The sequence below is a fragment of the Tympanuchus pallidicinctus genome, unplaced genomic scaffold (assembly GCF_026119805.1).
Source record: "Tympanuchus pallidicinctus isolate F22 unplaced genomic scaffold, pur_lepc_1.0 scaffold23, whole genome shotgun sequence".
In the NCBI taxonomy this organism is placed as follows: Eukaryota; Metazoa; Chordata; class Aves; order Galliformes; family Phasianidae; genus Tympanuchus; species Tympanuchus pallidicinctus.
The window spans coordinates 9,999,074-10,014,282 of NW_026294740.1; the positions used below are offsets into that span (position 1 = coordinate 9,999,074).

At 45.3% G+C, this 15,209-nt stretch overlaps 1 protein-coding gene across 4 annotated transcripts in view; it reads right to left on the reverse strand.

The window, feature by feature from the left end:
* Nucleotides 1-541: 541 nt before the first annotated feature.
* ABCC3 (ATP binding cassette subfamily C member 3) overlaps nucleotides 542-15,209 on the reverse strand; it is a 43,720-nt gene continuing 29,052 nt past the window's right edge. For 3 of the 4 annotated variants that reach the window (XM_052688068.1, XM_052688067.1, XM_052688065.1), the window contains exons 15-31: nucleotides 14,736-14,802; nucleotides 13,014-13,140; nucleotides 12,489-12,665; nucleotides 11,503-11,670; nucleotides 10,561-10,744; nucleotides 9,829-9,934; nucleotides 9,134-9,287; nucleotides 7,846-8,053; nucleotides 7,065-7,375; nucleotides 6,192-6,391; nucleotides 5,965-6,091; nucleotides 5,232-5,333; nucleotides 4,097-4,243; nucleotides 3,143-3,301; nucleotides 2,680-2,846; nucleotides 1,555-1,749; nucleotides 542-971 (exon numbers count right to left, since the gene is read on the reverse strand). In XM_052688068.1, coding sequence (XP_052544028.1) covers nucleotides 863-971; nucleotides 1,555-1,749; nucleotides 2,680-2,846; nucleotides 3,143-3,301; nucleotides 4,097-4,243; nucleotides 5,232-5,333; nucleotides 5,965-6,091; nucleotides 6,192-6,391; nucleotides 7,065-7,375; nucleotides 7,846-8,053; nucleotides 9,134-9,287; nucleotides 9,829-9,934; nucleotides 10,561-10,744; nucleotides 11,503-11,670; nucleotides 12,489-12,665; nucleotides 13,014-13,140; nucleotides 14,736-14,802 — 2,708 coding nt within the window. In that variant the 3' untranslated portion in view covers nucleotides 542-862. Of the gene's footprint in view, nucleotides 972-1,554; nucleotides 1,750-2,679; nucleotides 2,847-3,142; nucleotides 3,302-4,096; nucleotides 4,244-5,231; nucleotides 5,334-5,964; nucleotides 6,092-6,191; nucleotides 6,392-7,064; nucleotides 7,376-7,845; nucleotides 8,054-9,133; nucleotides 9,288-9,828; nucleotides 9,935-10,560; nucleotides 10,745-11,502; nucleotides 11,671-12,488; nucleotides 12,666-13,013; nucleotides 13,141-14,735; nucleotides 14,803-15,209 lie in introns of those variants that run through there. The other variant, XM_052688069.1, reaches the window with a different exon arrangement.

The window sequence follows — 15,209 nt, forward strand, 5'->3', positions numbered from 1 at the left end:
CAGCACTGCCCTTCATCTGAGAGGGCCCAACTATCAGCATCAGCAATAAGGCAGTAACGTCATCTGTATTTCAGGAGATAAGCATTCAGGGAGAGAAGTAACGCCCTCATCCTCATCCCAGGTCTGTGATTCTGTGACCGTGATCCCCGCAGCGCGTGCAGCTGGAACAGCAGCTTAGGACAACTTCATACAGGAGGGACATAGAACAAAGTAACTGTGTGCCATCGTGTCCCTGCAGGCTTACGTGGGCATCTGCTACGCAAGCAGGAATTGCAATTCATTGCTCACATTAAGCCATGTGTTTAGGTTTATGTACAAATTATTCCTAGCTCTGCAGCAGAAGAGGAACTTTATAACCCTGAAGTTTCCCTATGCAGGGGACACCAACTCATCCTGGGGAAATACTGCCAGGTACACATCCGACCACTCTGAAACTCAGCTTTCTATCACCATGTTTCCAAGCTGAGCTGCTGCCTAAGCAGGCCCTTCCTTCCACCTCAGAACCAATGGGTCTCTATCCAGAAGACATAAAGCAGCTGTATTTTGTACCATGAATATAATTTTACTAATCATAAACGAAGTGCAGTACATGTTGCCTTGTGACACATACATTTTCTTGGCATTCTTTGGAGAAAAAAAAAAACATTTAACAAAATACTTTATAGAAAATATTTAAAAAATATAAAATTAACTTTCTGGTCCTTACCATTGTAAAATGCTCAGTTCACTTATCACAAGTTTAATCACCTACAAGAACTGACGTGAATTACAGTACATTCAGAAGTCACTTTTGTGGCAAGTCAGTAACATTAAAAACAACAACAAACCAAAACCAGAGCGCCCTCAGGACAGGGTCTTCTTCTCATGCCAGCCCAGCATCTTTAGCCATACCATAGAAAATCCCCTTTGATGCTATAAGGTTTGCAGGTGTATCAAATTCTGCGATGGCTCCATTGTCCAGCACAAGAATCCTGTGCAGAACAAAAGGGGCAGAAGACAGATCAGAGAAATTCCTCTCTGAAAATGTAATATCCATAACGCTCTGCTCTTTCCCTGGACTTCGTTGTGCCCAGCTGTGTTCCCACACGGAAGCACAATAGATGGCTGACGTTCTCCCTGAACTGTTGTTTGATTTTAAAAAGTACACAGAAAGAAACAGTGACATTGGTAGCTTTGTAACTGGGAATGTTGTACCACAAAGCCGAGGAGGGAAAAAGCTCATAAATTTTAGGAATAGTTTCAGAACTAATTAATTCAACATGATATTAGTGAAAAGGTTACAGCAGCTGCTGGTTAAAAACAGACCCATAAGCTTGCTGACAGTGCCTAGTACAAGTGGGTAATATCTCTTGCATAGCTCTGGTCAATGAATATGGAACTTATTTCAGAAGCAGAAGCAAAACTGGGGCTGGATATCCCAGGGTTACAGGGCTTAGACATCACTGCTCATGGACTGCTGGACCAGAGCATCACTGTCACTCTGTGGAGACAAACCAGCCCTCCAAGTGCTGCTTCCCATAGCCAGCATGCAGGCTGCACCACCATGAGTCCTACCTTGTGTAATCCATAATGGTGTTCAGCCTGTGCGCTATTGTCAGCACCGTGCAGTCTTCAAACTGAGTCCTGATTGTCATCTGGATCAGGTCGTCCGTCTCCAGGTCGATAGCTGCTGTTGCTTCATCCAGGATTAAGATTCTCGTCTTGCGGAGCAGCGCCCTCGCCAGACAGACGAGCTGCCTCTGGCCAACACTGCAGGCAGAGACAAGGCTTTCTCAGAGGCTGTGCTGCCCTGCAGCTCCCATGGCTCAGAATCATTTGTTCTCAATGGATAAAGAAACCCAACCAAAAAACAGAATCGGTATTTAGCAAGCAGTGTGTCAGCCCAGGAGCAAAGAAACGCTCGCTGCAGCACTACTCAGCAACTTGCAATGTGCTTTCACTTAGCGCCTGGGCAGAGCCACCAAACGTCCCCCCTTTCTGCCACTACGTCAAAAACCAATAATCACAGTGCTTCTGCCCCAGTCCTCAGGAGCACACAGCTGGAACAACACTGAGCATACACAGACTTCCAAAAATAAAATCAAAAAGTTCTGAGGCTGCACATCCATTCTACCACCAAATAAAATAAGTGGGTGGCCCACACTGCCCCAGACACGGCCTTTGGGCGTCTCTGTGGGACAACAGGATGAACATCATCAAACAATCACCTGCTTACACCGTGCTCTCAGAAGCAATAGAGCCCATCAAAGCATGATGCTTTGCCATCTCATTCACGTCCTTCTTCAAGCTCTTCCTAACTAACAACAAGCAACCATTGCTGACATCACTTCAGGCAGAGGAATCTCACCCAGCACAACAGTTACACATCACCACAGTATTTCCCTTCCTATCAAATCCACCAAATGTTTAAGTGTTCCTGACACTGTCATCCCAAACCTTCTTCCTATACCGATAAGACAGGAGTTTGGTTTGGCAGAAATCCTTCCCAGCAGCAAAAGAGAACTGGATCTTTCCAGAAGTGGCAGAACAGCAACTCAATGTTTGAGCCTTGCTTACATCAGAAATAGGGGGCTACATACCACTGCACACAACAAACTAACAACAAACAGTGTTAAGCTGTTACTGCTGTTAGGGCTGAATGAAAACTCACAGTATGTTTCTAATGCAAACTTTCCTTACCTAAGGTTTTCTCCACCTTCTGAGCACTCAAATTCCAACATGGCTGGCTGACTGCTGACAAACCTCTTCAAGTGAGACAGTTCAAGAGCTTTCCAGACTTCTTCATCTGAATATTTATTAAATGGATCCAGGTTCATCCTCAGTGTTCCAGAAAAGAGAACAGGATCCTGGACAGACAACCACCTTTCATTAGACAAGTCCATTAGCTGTTTCAAGTACAGACATTAGTACATAAAGCTGTTTTCAAGTGTCCATCACACTGAAGTTAAGCCATCTCCTGATCCCAACCACCTTGAAAATACACTGCATTACACACAGTGAAGCATCCACTTTAGTGAAACAACTCTAAAGATACTTCATCACAAACTCTGTTTTATCACCCATCAGTTTGCGAGGTGACAGGACAGGACCGATCTGAACTATTCTCTGCGGTTTGCTAAACCATGATACACAGAAAAGGTACCTGAGGAATGATTGTCAGCCTTGATCGAAGGTCATGGAGGCCGATCTCTGAAATCCTCACACCATCAATTATAATTTCCCCTTTTACAGCTTCCAGGATCCTAAAGAGACAGAGGGTCATGGAAGACTTCCCTGCTCCAGTTCGGCCAACAATCCCAATCTACAACAAATTGGAGGATTAGCAACAAGGCACATGGTTAAAAACAAAAATCACTGCTAACAAAAGCAATCAATGCATCAGGATCTCTCTGAATACAAAGAAGAATGCAACCAGAAATCACATGTTACAAAGTGTGCATCACCACTGCCATAACTGGAATGGCATTACATATAGTTCTGTACAACGTCTTAGTGCCACGTACAGCAGGGGGTCAGCTGAAGCATCCATGTTAGGAAGTACCCTTGTCAGAGTTACCACCCAAGGACAAGAAATTAGACTCTCCAGAGGGCAATTAAGACCTTATGATAAGCACACATCTGACCTCCAGAAAGCAACTGTCATAATATCTGCCCAGGATAACAATACAGGTGCCTGTTAGAGCACAGTGGTTGGACCAGAGGACATCCATCTGTCCAAGCTCAACCATTCTGGGATTCTTCTAATAACAGCATGTTAGCTGCAGGACTTCCTCACACTAATTCTTCTGCCAATAGCGTGTACAGTCCACTACTTTCAATTCAAGCACGAAGAAGAGAATCTCCCAGAACAATTTTCCAATTAAGAAAGCAAAGAATATCATTTTCTTCCATCCTAAAAATTTCAACAGGCAAAGCCAGATCGTGGAAAAAGTTGGAATTCCTTCTGTCACTTGCAAACCCTGGTGCCTCCCACACGGCAGTTTGATGCCAGCCTAACTTGGAAAGTGCAGAAAGTGGTTCTGTGTCTTCCTGCCTGGAGGATGCTGCCATGGTTGTGGCCCAAAGCCACAGCAGAGCCCCAAGGCTGGGTACCCACCTTCTCTCCACCGTGCACTCGGAGGTTCAGATCCTTCAGCACCAGATCGAGGCCCTTCCTGTACCGCACCGAATAATTGATGAACTCCAGCTCCCCCCTGGACGGCCAGTCTGCTGGGGGTCTCTTATCCTCGACTATCCAGGGAGCCTGAGGGAAACAGGAATGCCTCATGGGTTTAAAAAAGATTAAATTCAGACTCTGATGCAAACATCGACATTGGTGGGCTACAAAAAAATTCCTGGTAAGTCAGATTTCCATTAACAAAATCGTGGCAATAGAGGAAAAACAGGTTCCTATGCTGTTTGGTCATGGTTGAGAAGTTTGTAGGAAAAAAAATCTCAGCATACAGAGTCAAATCCTCAACTGATATAAATTTATATTTTTTCCATTAATTTCTGTAGATCACTGCCTGTCTCATGCCAACTCAAGCTCCAGCTCACACATATTGTGAATCTTGCCTTAGCTTCTTTTCTAATTCAAGATCAAATATTTTATCTCTAGAAATGCACACCCAGCTTTCCTCAGATCCTCCATTTCTCAGCTCTTAGTCTCCCACATGCACAGGGCTACCAAAACCCAGCAGGTCCACGGAGCAGCAGATTTCTCAGCACAGCTCCATCTGCCACCTTCAGGAGTATTTGGCAACAAAGGAAAGTGGTTGGATGATTTTTCTGGTTTCAGCAATGCAGTGTTACTTGAGATGATGTTGTCTTGTGGGAGAGGAGATCTGATTAAGCCAATTAAACATAAATACTATAGAAAATGTGTGCATAGCCCAAAAACTGCAGTGCAGCTGTGCTCTGCAGCAGGATGACACCATCCATGCAGGTAGGACACAGCATCGAACATTTCAGACCCAGTGGGAGCAATATACCTGATGGTGAATTCATCTCTGCTGTGCTATAACCACTCACACCAGCAGAAAATGAGATGCTAAGCACAGACTGTGTAACAGCAGTACTGATTTGGAGCTGTGGTAACATTACAGTTCAGAGCGTGACATTTGTTCAGGCTAAATGGTAACTCTCTCAGGGCAGGAACTGTCTCTCCAGACTCTAAAGAAAGACCAGGTCAATATGCAGGCTAAAATTCCACCACACAGGTTAGTGAACATGCTTGACTTCCAGTAGCTGACCTCTGTTTCAGTTTCTGAATACTCTTTTATTCTTTCAATAGCCACAATGTTAGTTTCAAGATCAGAAGTTGTTCGGACCATCCAGTTCAGAGCCAAGGTCACCTGGAGAAAACAGGAACAAAATATCACCCACAGAGGAACAACAGATTAATGACAGCAGCAGATACTGCTGCTAAGTGGATTCACACGGATATGACACAGTGAGCAATTACCCTTGTGTTTACATGAACACAGACACTGGGATAAGCAGCCTACAGACAACGAGGTGCTCATGTGAAGTCCTGCCTTTCTCACAGTGTTAGGACAACCAGCCTTTGGTTTCAAGTTGCTCCCCAGAGTCCTGTGTCTCACTGCAGAAATACGGATGCATTCCCACACACTCCTGCCACCTAAAAGCCTTCTGGCAATAATGAGAGCTTCACATCTGCTCAACTGTCCTCAGCTTAAGCAAGCACAGTTTGCCTTGCTCTTTATGAATCCTGCTGCTCTCCCAGTGGGTACCTGGGCAGAAGAGGCATCATGTGGGACGCTGAGCCCGCGCTGCTCCAACGAGCTGCTGCTGGCAGGAGCTCCTGAACTGCTGCCTGTAAGCTTGCTGATGGCCTGTTTGCATTCTGTGGAAATGTCTACTGCTTAGAGACGTCCCACAACTCGTTTTCATTATCTTATTAATTCAGACTTTGGCAAGCACTTAATTACTGTTAACATATCAACAAAGAACCACAACACGTACCTGTAACGCATAGGACACTGAAAGTCCAACCAAGCCAGCATTCAAGCTGCTTTTCCCAATCACAGCAAAGAGAGCAGCAAAAAGGACGATGCAGTTCCCCACAAACTCCACCCGGATGCCCAGCCACCTGCAAAGGGCAGAGATGGGAAGAGTCGTAAGGGGCTGCTCAGAGCTGTCATGCAAACACAAGAAGAGAAGCGGAGAGCAGAAGCTGTACTCCTTTCTACCTGTTTGACATGATGCTAGGGTAGTAACTTTTCTGATTTTCATCCACCTTCAGATCGCTGATGTCTATGAAGGACTTCTCTCTCCGATAGGCTCTGATGACGCTGGTCCCTGACACTGTTTCTGAGAAGTGTGAGTAGATGGGAGACCTGCTCACAGATTCCAGGCGCTTCAGCTGCCGGGATGTGGCCACGTAGAATCGCTGCCATTGTGGGGGAGAAAATCGAAGGGCACGTGAAATACTCTCTCTTTTAATTAACAGTGAGATAATTAGCAGGTTATGGATATAAAGGAGGTTCTTAATGATGCACTTCAAGCCTTCAACACATTCCCTGTGATTAGGAAGCATTTCAAGCAAAGATATCCTTGTTTCATTCAAAAACAGAATTTTGGGTAACTGCAATTTCCATATTTTTGAAGTTGAGATTATCTATGTCGCTTCTAATGCAGTTAGCACAGTCCAACACAATGAATGCATTTGTAGGAGTGCCATTTTCTGAGAAAAAGAACACGAATTTCAAGTTCCATTGTCTCTACTTATACACCATAAAATAAGCATCATTTTTTTGCTCAGAAATCAATAAAATTGGTGCTATTTTCAATATTTTAACTCCTCTGCACCTTAAAAGCACTGCAGCTCTATCTCTAGCAGCAGGCCTGTTATCACTGCAAAGCAAAAAAGACGATGCCAACTTATTTCATGACCACATCTCGCACGGTGCTGCCTCTTGTGGGAGAATACTTTAAGCACACAGAAGTAAGAGAGTTACTTCAGATAATTCATTTGTTCCCCAAATCGGCTGTTTTTCTTAGCACGAAGCACAAGCAATGGTGTAACAGTCACTACATCAGTAGTCAGAGATTGTTCCAGCTACCTGAACAAAGAAGTACAGAACTGCAAGAGGAATTATAACCACAGTGAAGAGCGGAGTGCTTGCGATGATGACGATCATTGTTGACAAGGAGCTGAAGAATGTTCCCAGGAACATCAGGATGGTGGGGGGGATGACTTCGTCGATCACAAAGATGTCCTTGGAAAAGCGGTTGATGACGCGCCCTGTCGGAGTGGTGTCATAGAAGGACTGCGGCGTGTGGAATTTGTTCTCCAGCAGCGCCATGTGAAGCTTCCGTGCTGCATTAATGCCTCCCATTGCCAGGGTGAAAGAGGAGACGAACACAAGGAAGCCTTCCAAGCGAAGAGGAGACGCGTTAGCCAGCAAGCGTGCTGCTCCCCATTTGCCTTCCGTTTGGCTGCACTGCCGTCCCCCCTCCCAGCAGCACGGCGGCACTGCGCTCACTGCTGCCTACGCACACAGCGTGTCCTGGGGGCCTCCCCACGCTCTCCTCACAACACAGACGCACAGCCACCTTCTTCCTGCAAGCCCCCACAAAGCACCGACTCTACAACTTCCCCCCAACCTTTCCAGCTCTTCTCCTCCAAAGTTCTCATATTCTCACACAAACTGAACTCTCCCAGGTTTATACATCACCCGCTCAAACCCTTCTCAAAGCTGAGCTCAGACTTTCTGGCTCTAAGTTACATTACTCTCTTTGCTTTTGCTGGCAATTTTGGGCCACCAGCAATGAGCACCGTAGCTTTCCCACATAAATCCTCGTTGCTAAATGTGAAGACATCACGATTTTATCTGGTCTCACCTTGCAAGAGGCCCAAGGCAGCATAGACTCCGATTCGCATGGATGTGTTGTGCTGAGTCCCATTTATCACTGGCTCGTTTGTCCAGTCACTGAGCCACACATTGGCTCCAATAGCAGCAGCATTTTGGCAACAATATAGGAAACATATAATTAAAGAGATGACAGGGTTGACGGCCTTCATGTATTGCCACAACACTGTTAGCTTTACCTGCAAAATCACACACCAAAGCTGGTTGGTACAACTCACAGCATCAGGAGTTCAGACAGAAAAAAAATAAAAGTCTTCAGCAGAGGGACTGAAAAAGTTCAAAAGTGCCCAAAATCTAACACAGCACAGAAAACAGTTCATCTGTCTGAGCCCCACTCAGGGCAACGACTTTGTAAACAAGTCAGAAATGTCTCTGCAATATTTTCCTCCATGCTGATGAACTGTGATGCATTGGTTTTGTGAGGTTTTAGTTTTGAAGACTGTGCTGGGGCAGGGGGAAGAGGCAGATTAATCAGCCACAAAGGATGGATAACAAGAACGGAGCCAAGGCTCCCAGGCAACTGCAGCAACTTGGCAGGTATACGCCGTTTCAGACTACTTTAAAAAGCCCAAACAGGCCCTTTGCATTCTGAATATGCCTTCATTCAGGTGTCTTCACAGCAATTTAAATGAGGTAACAAACGCTAATTCACCCCAGTAGGAGCATAAACAGATGATGCCTGCGTCAAAAAGAAAAGATGCTCTCTCTAAGGTAGTGCAAAAAAGCAAAAGGCAAAGAGACAGAGGCTCAGGACTCAACTCAGTCTTTCAGGGAGAACACGGCCCCTTGTGCACGCAGGAGCACAAAGCGCTCCTCAGATGGCGTGACAGGAACGGCTCAGGCAGAGCAGGCTGCTGGCACACAGCACACAGCTGGCTCACAGGAGCACGCCGAGCTGCAGCTGGACGCACAGCCCAGCCAAACAGCTAACGACCAACAGGGCTGGGAGCTCTGCAAGGCGACGCGGGGCTGACAGAGCTGCTGTGGGCTATCAGGTGACGGAGGCAGGAGCTGGGAGGCATTTTTTTTCTTTCCTAATTGCACAGCCCTTGCCAGGTGTGTGAATCTCTGCCAAGAGCTCAATTTGATGGATCAGTGATCACCAGATTAATGTCTAAGACCTGCTATCGTAATTCACACAATACGTTTAACAAAAGCAGATCAGATGTACAAATAAATAAATAAATAAAATACAGATATATTTTTTTTCCCAAAAAGAAAAAGAAAGAAGAGAAAGGAAGGGGGAAATCACACGGTACCGTTCCCACTTCTGTGGTTTCTGCCTGGATCAGTTTCTCATTAGGATTTCTTTTTGGCAGAGGCGGCTCAGCTGGCTTCTTTTCACCGACTCTTCGTTTCGTTGACATTTTGTTGGGACATTCTCCTCCCTCAGAAGATATTACACTAAGTTGCCTAGTCAAAACAAAGGAGCATTAGGAGAAAAAGGGCACGCTGTGGCCGCACTGGGGCAAGAACTGGAGGCAGCAGCTCAGACTCGTGCCCAGCTCTTCTGCTCAGTTCCCACTCACAGATGTGGGCAATGCCTGTAGGACCCCCGGGATGTACAGTGATGTCCAGTAATGACAGAAACACCACTGCTACCAAAGGCCATGGCAGGCTCTGGACGTGCTGATACAGTCACTACAGCCCTCAGCACAAGCCAGGCTTTTCAAAGCTAACCCCAGAGCTTCTCTGTTGCCAGATCTATAGCAGCTGGATGGTGTCCCAGGGAACCGTTATGAAAACGCTGCCTTAAGAATTTGGTTCAGTTTGGATTAAGAAGATTGCTGGAGCAGGTTTTTCATCTTCTTCGCGTGTTCTTTCGTATTTACTCTCAAAAACTTATTTTTAAGAGAAAACTAAATCCCCAATTGTGAGACAGTGTTTGAATAACATCTTTCAGATGTGTTTTGCTCTAGAAGCAGATTTAAACTCAAGAAGAGCTGATGTTTACCTAAGAAATTGTTTGCGGACCTCATTTGTCACAGGTTCGTTATCTGCCAGATCGGTGTGGATGCTGAGGGTGTCTTCAGCAAGCAGGACCTCCTCCTCTTCCAGCACTGCAAGACAAGATTACACCTCACATTTTCTGCTGAGCAAAGCTGAAAGCACAGAAACAGAAGTCCAGACAAAGCAAGAGTAATGAAAACCAATACCACCACAGGAAAATCATGGTGTGTAACCCAGCATCACCCCCAATGGCTTTGGTTCTCTGCATCACTTTTCTTAATTAAACTAGATAGCTCGTGAAGCAGACTGGCAACCAAATGCATTTACAGCTCATTACCTGAGTGCATCAGAAACACTACATGGTAGCATTAGTTAGTTCTAGCCACATTCACATACACTGCACTCTCGAGGCATGATTCTGGGATGGAGCCTAAGATGGAGTCTCATGTCAGAAACCACTGCTATTGCATGAAGACATCACATTCTTTTCTTTCTGCCCATCTGGTGAGAGCTGCTATCAATTTTGAACTAAACATCTTTGGTAAGACACTTATCAATAATATAGAACTGGCAATAAATATTTTCTGTGTCAGCAAAGAAGATAGGAACAAATGCGAAGATGTCATTTAGAAGCAGTGGACGCTTTGCACAGAGATACAAAGTGCATTCTCAGCATTCTGATTTCTGCAGAGAAAGTATCTGTAATCTGGTTGACAGAGAAAAAGCAGTACTGTACTTGTCAGTTCATCCTCTTCGATGTTTTCATCAAGTGCATAATTTCGAAGGAATTCTGCAAAGGCCTTGTTCTGTTTCAGAAGTTCCTGGTAAGATCCCATTTCGGAGATTTTGCCATCTGTTAGGACAACTATATGGTCTACTTGAGGCAGGAAACCAATGCCATGGGTCACCAGAATTCGAGTCTGGATGGGGAAAATTGAGAAGAACACCCATAAGTCTCAGTTGTCACTGTTGAAACCAAATGCTGTATCTCAACAGAGCTACTCAACAAACCAAGTAACACCACATTGTTGAGACAGGGGGTGAATTATCATCTCAAGGTGAAACGCCAAGTGAAAGAAACTACACCTGGTAGTCATTGCATTGATAGTCATTGAATTTACTCTGCTTCCTACTGCACACTGATACAACACAAAGGGAAGTAAAACAACACAGTCATCACTCTCCTCTGTCCCACGTGCTCAGCTGCTCTGCACTCTCTCCCTTTTAAATGCTGAGACATTCTGAGACGATAACAGGAGTAGAAGGGGAAACAAAGGGGTTGCAATTTTGCTGCATACTGCCAAAGACCTCTGTAAAATTAGCTGTTGCAAGTTCTGCACTGCGCTGCCTCCACATAACAACTCGCAATGCTAAGCTGAGAGCCTACAAGTGCCTACAAACATCTGTGTGTGCCATCACACAGAGCAGAGCTTTTTACAAAAGACACAGCAGGCTTTTGCCTCTGCCAGTTCTGACCAGATCACATCCTTTCTGGGCATGCTTACATGGCAGCTCACTGCAGAATCTGTGCTGTGGGGAAAAGGTGCCCACGCTGCCAACCCATCCCAGAAACGCAGGCATGAGTCAGCACTGCAGCCCTGGTGAAACAACTCTCCAGTTACCCATTAGCGCTTCCACATTTGCGTGCATTCGTAACAGGATCTAAATGTCAGCTTACTTTTCCTTTAAGCACCCCATCTGGACCAATAACGTGGTCAAAGATGTGCTTTGCAACATGAGAGTCCACAGCAGAAAGGGGATCATCGAGCAGGTAAATGTCAGAGCCGCTGAACACGGCGCGAGCGAGGCTCACTCGCTGCCTCTGGCCACCTGACAGGTTGATGCCCTGCAGGGAAGGAGAGAGAAAACGTATCACCCAATTGGGTCCAAACAACAGCTATGAGTTTTTATGGCTCTCACACCATCAGACACATGGATGCCAAATGAAACACGAGACGCTGAAGAGAATAACCCGCTCAGAGTCAGAGACAGGAACGGAACGCCACTAAATCTTTGTTCACTGCCAAACTTCCAGTCCGCCAGCAATCTGGAGCCAGAATGCACCTCCTGCTTCATACGCTTCTGAAGAGAGCTGCTAAAATGTAAGACAATAAAAAGGAAGACCATCTACAAGGACACAGAATGCAAACGCTCCAAGGATGGCTGCAGCACCTGGAACATCTTCCACATTTCTCACCTTGCATACACCTCCATACATCCACCCACCTGCATGAATGCCATCTCCAATTTAGCAGCCTTTGAGAAAAAATCTTTACTGGATAATCACCAACGGAGGAGCTCTCATTAAAACGAGATGTCAAGGGATGATCGTGTTACTTTTTCAACTTGAAGCACGTTGTATTTTCCCTCCCATTTTTCCCCTACAGGAAAAGGACTCCAAGCACTCTGTCCAAACGCACATTTACAATCGGACTACAAAGGTGGGATGCTCTGATCTCTCAGAGCCAGATGTGCAAAATATGCAAACGCATGCTGAAATTTAGGAGTGAGTTTGAGTCTCTCCACAAACTGCCTGCATGTTTCAGTGCTGACTGTCACAGGTGCTCTGCCGTAAGGTTCGAACTGAATCAAAGTCTGACTATAGTGTTCTCTCCTTAGATGGAAAAGGAAGCATCAGCAGGTCTGACTTGAAAAAAATATTACCTTCTCTCCTATCTCAGTGTGATCTCCTCCTGGTAGCACTTCCAGGTCAGTTTTTAAAGCGCAGGCCTCCAGGATATTTTGGTATTTTTGCTCATTAGGAGCTTGGCCAAACAAAATGTTATCTTTCAGTGTGGCATTTTGGATCCAGGCTTGTTGAGGCACGTAAGCAACAGAACCCTAGGATAAGGAAGGAGAAAGGAAACCCTGAACATACAACAAGCATCAATTCATGCTCAAAATTCCAATTAAAATCTTCAGCATACACATATAGTTTGTGTTCAACAGATATTCACACTATATATACACTTGTGTGCTAATTGCTGGTCTGCAGTTGATTGAATCAGGAAAGGCATTACATGTAAAACATAAGTAAACACATGTGAGCAAAACACAAATAAAGACACAGACGTGCTGTGCAAGGAGCAAACAGATTCCCACCTCCTGCCTGAAGTGCATCGCAAGCAGTGACAAGCGTAAAAGCACATTTCCATCCCTTTGTTAAATGACATTACAAACAACACCAACCTTCACAGCCACTTCTCCTTCCAGCTTTTCCATCTCACCCAGGAGAGCAGACACCAGAGATGACTTCCCACAGCCAACATGGCCAACAACAGCAACCAACGCGCCACTGGGGACCAACAGGTTTATGCTGTGGAGGAAATTAAACAAATGTTAGTTTACTGAAGACATTATGGGTCTTCAAAGGCGCTGAAACGCACACTGACAACTCAGCACAAGCTCAACCTGACAGGATACAGCAAGCACAGCTTGGTCACTGGTTCTCTCCTCCTTTTCTTGGGTACAGTCAACTGTAATCAGAACTGCAGGAGTAAATGGAAAACCATAAATCTGTTTTGTGGGCTGCTAAGTCAGCGTGATTGATAGCAAGCCTCCTGAGACCCTTCACCGTGTCATGTCAGTCCATCAGCAAGCCAAACAGTGCTAAGAAGCATTTTGAAAGCTGTCTTTCAGATTTTGCGTTTCGTTTCAAAAAACAAGACCAACTGTACTGAAGCAGCGGGCAAAGCTATCACACCTGAAAACGTTCTGACTATTTTACCAAATTATTTCCAATGCTAATAAGTAGGGTTCACAATGATGCAAGAAAAATGATTCTTGCCCAGTAAAAATCCTTAGCTATTTTCCCTACTGTGTCCTAAAAGGTACTGCCTTAGGTTCTGGTTCTGAAGGTGGACTGCTCTGGAAATGACTGATGGACGTCATCTATCCACCATCATGATGCCTTTCACTAATGAAATCAGCCCATATTTCTGCTTGCAAGGATTCTGATGCAGAATTCTAACACTTTTGACAGTCCTCCTCCAACAGGCAGCAGGCGTTGTGCACGCTGCAAGAGCTTTTTAGTTTGTTTTTACTAAAGGTATCAAAGCAAGAAAATTCAAAAGCATTATAACTTTTCTTCGCTGTACTTCCCTCTTGCTGAACTTTGCATTACTGCTATTTTATGGAGTTGCTGCTCGATGCTTAGGCCCAGGTAGACTGCAGTTTGCATTGAAGCCAACACGGTCACAGATTTGGTTGCCTGAATCAAAGCAAACCCTTTGAACTCTAAGCACCTTTCCCACAGGCTTCCCATGCAACCAACTCAGCACAGCACGGCGAACTCCTCGGACAGGGAAGTCTAAGAACACTTATCAAGTTTCTGCAATTCTGATCTGACAACAAAGCAAAACACAGGGAAGTACACGCGTCCAGGCAGATGTTATTTGTGCTCGTTCAAATAGGCAAAAGAGCAAAACGTACACCTGCACAGCCTGGGAATGGTGTATGGACAGCTGCAGGGACGAGCCTGCCACGAGAATCCTGAAAGAAGACACCACTGCTCACATGCCCATGAGCTAGAATTAAACCTAAACCCAGACATCAGAACCGCCTTCATAAGCCATCGGATCAATTTAATTTGTCCGCTGCTTCAATTAAAGAAAAAGAAATTACCCGTTTAATAAACTGAGCTAGCCTTTCAGTCCTTTAACAGATAACCACTTCAGGCTAGTTTCTGTGGAACGAAAGCTTCACAGCACTGTTCTGTGATGCCTACATGCCATGAGGCATAAGGATTAGCCAGACGTTTGAAAGGCAGATGAGATGCACCACGGGATGTGGGAACAACCTCTTCCAGAAGTAAGCCTGCAGATTTTACCAGACGTCTTTCAAACAGACTTCCCAGGAGCCAGAAAAATACAAAGCAAGCAGATGTATTGCAATTGCATAAAGGAATCTTACTCTTTCAAGGACGGCTTAAGCTCCTTTCCCCAGCTGAACGTCGCATTTTTTACACTGATGGCATAGCCTGTATGACAAAAATGCAACAACAAAGAAGGCAGGCAAACTATTACATAGAACAGTGTGACCGAGAGATTGGCAGACAGAGGGATCTTTATTTATGGGTGTTTCTCTATGCTGCAGTTCCCTTTTCTGCTGGTATGGGAAGCACAGTCTCGTGATTGCACTGGGTCACAAGACAGGAGTGTTTATCAGCGTGAAAATAACTTGTCCATAGCTTAAGCCATAGACACTGAGCTTACAGTCCTATGGAGCAGAAAAGTCATCCTGCTTCGCTCTGCTCAGGTGAGGCTGGTCCCAGCATCTGCTGCTCAGAGCAGTTCTCAGAATCTGCGCCATCATTAGCACAGCTGTACTTGAGAAACCAATTTCAAGTCAGCAGGAGACCAACAGCACAGTGTTGACTTTGGTGAT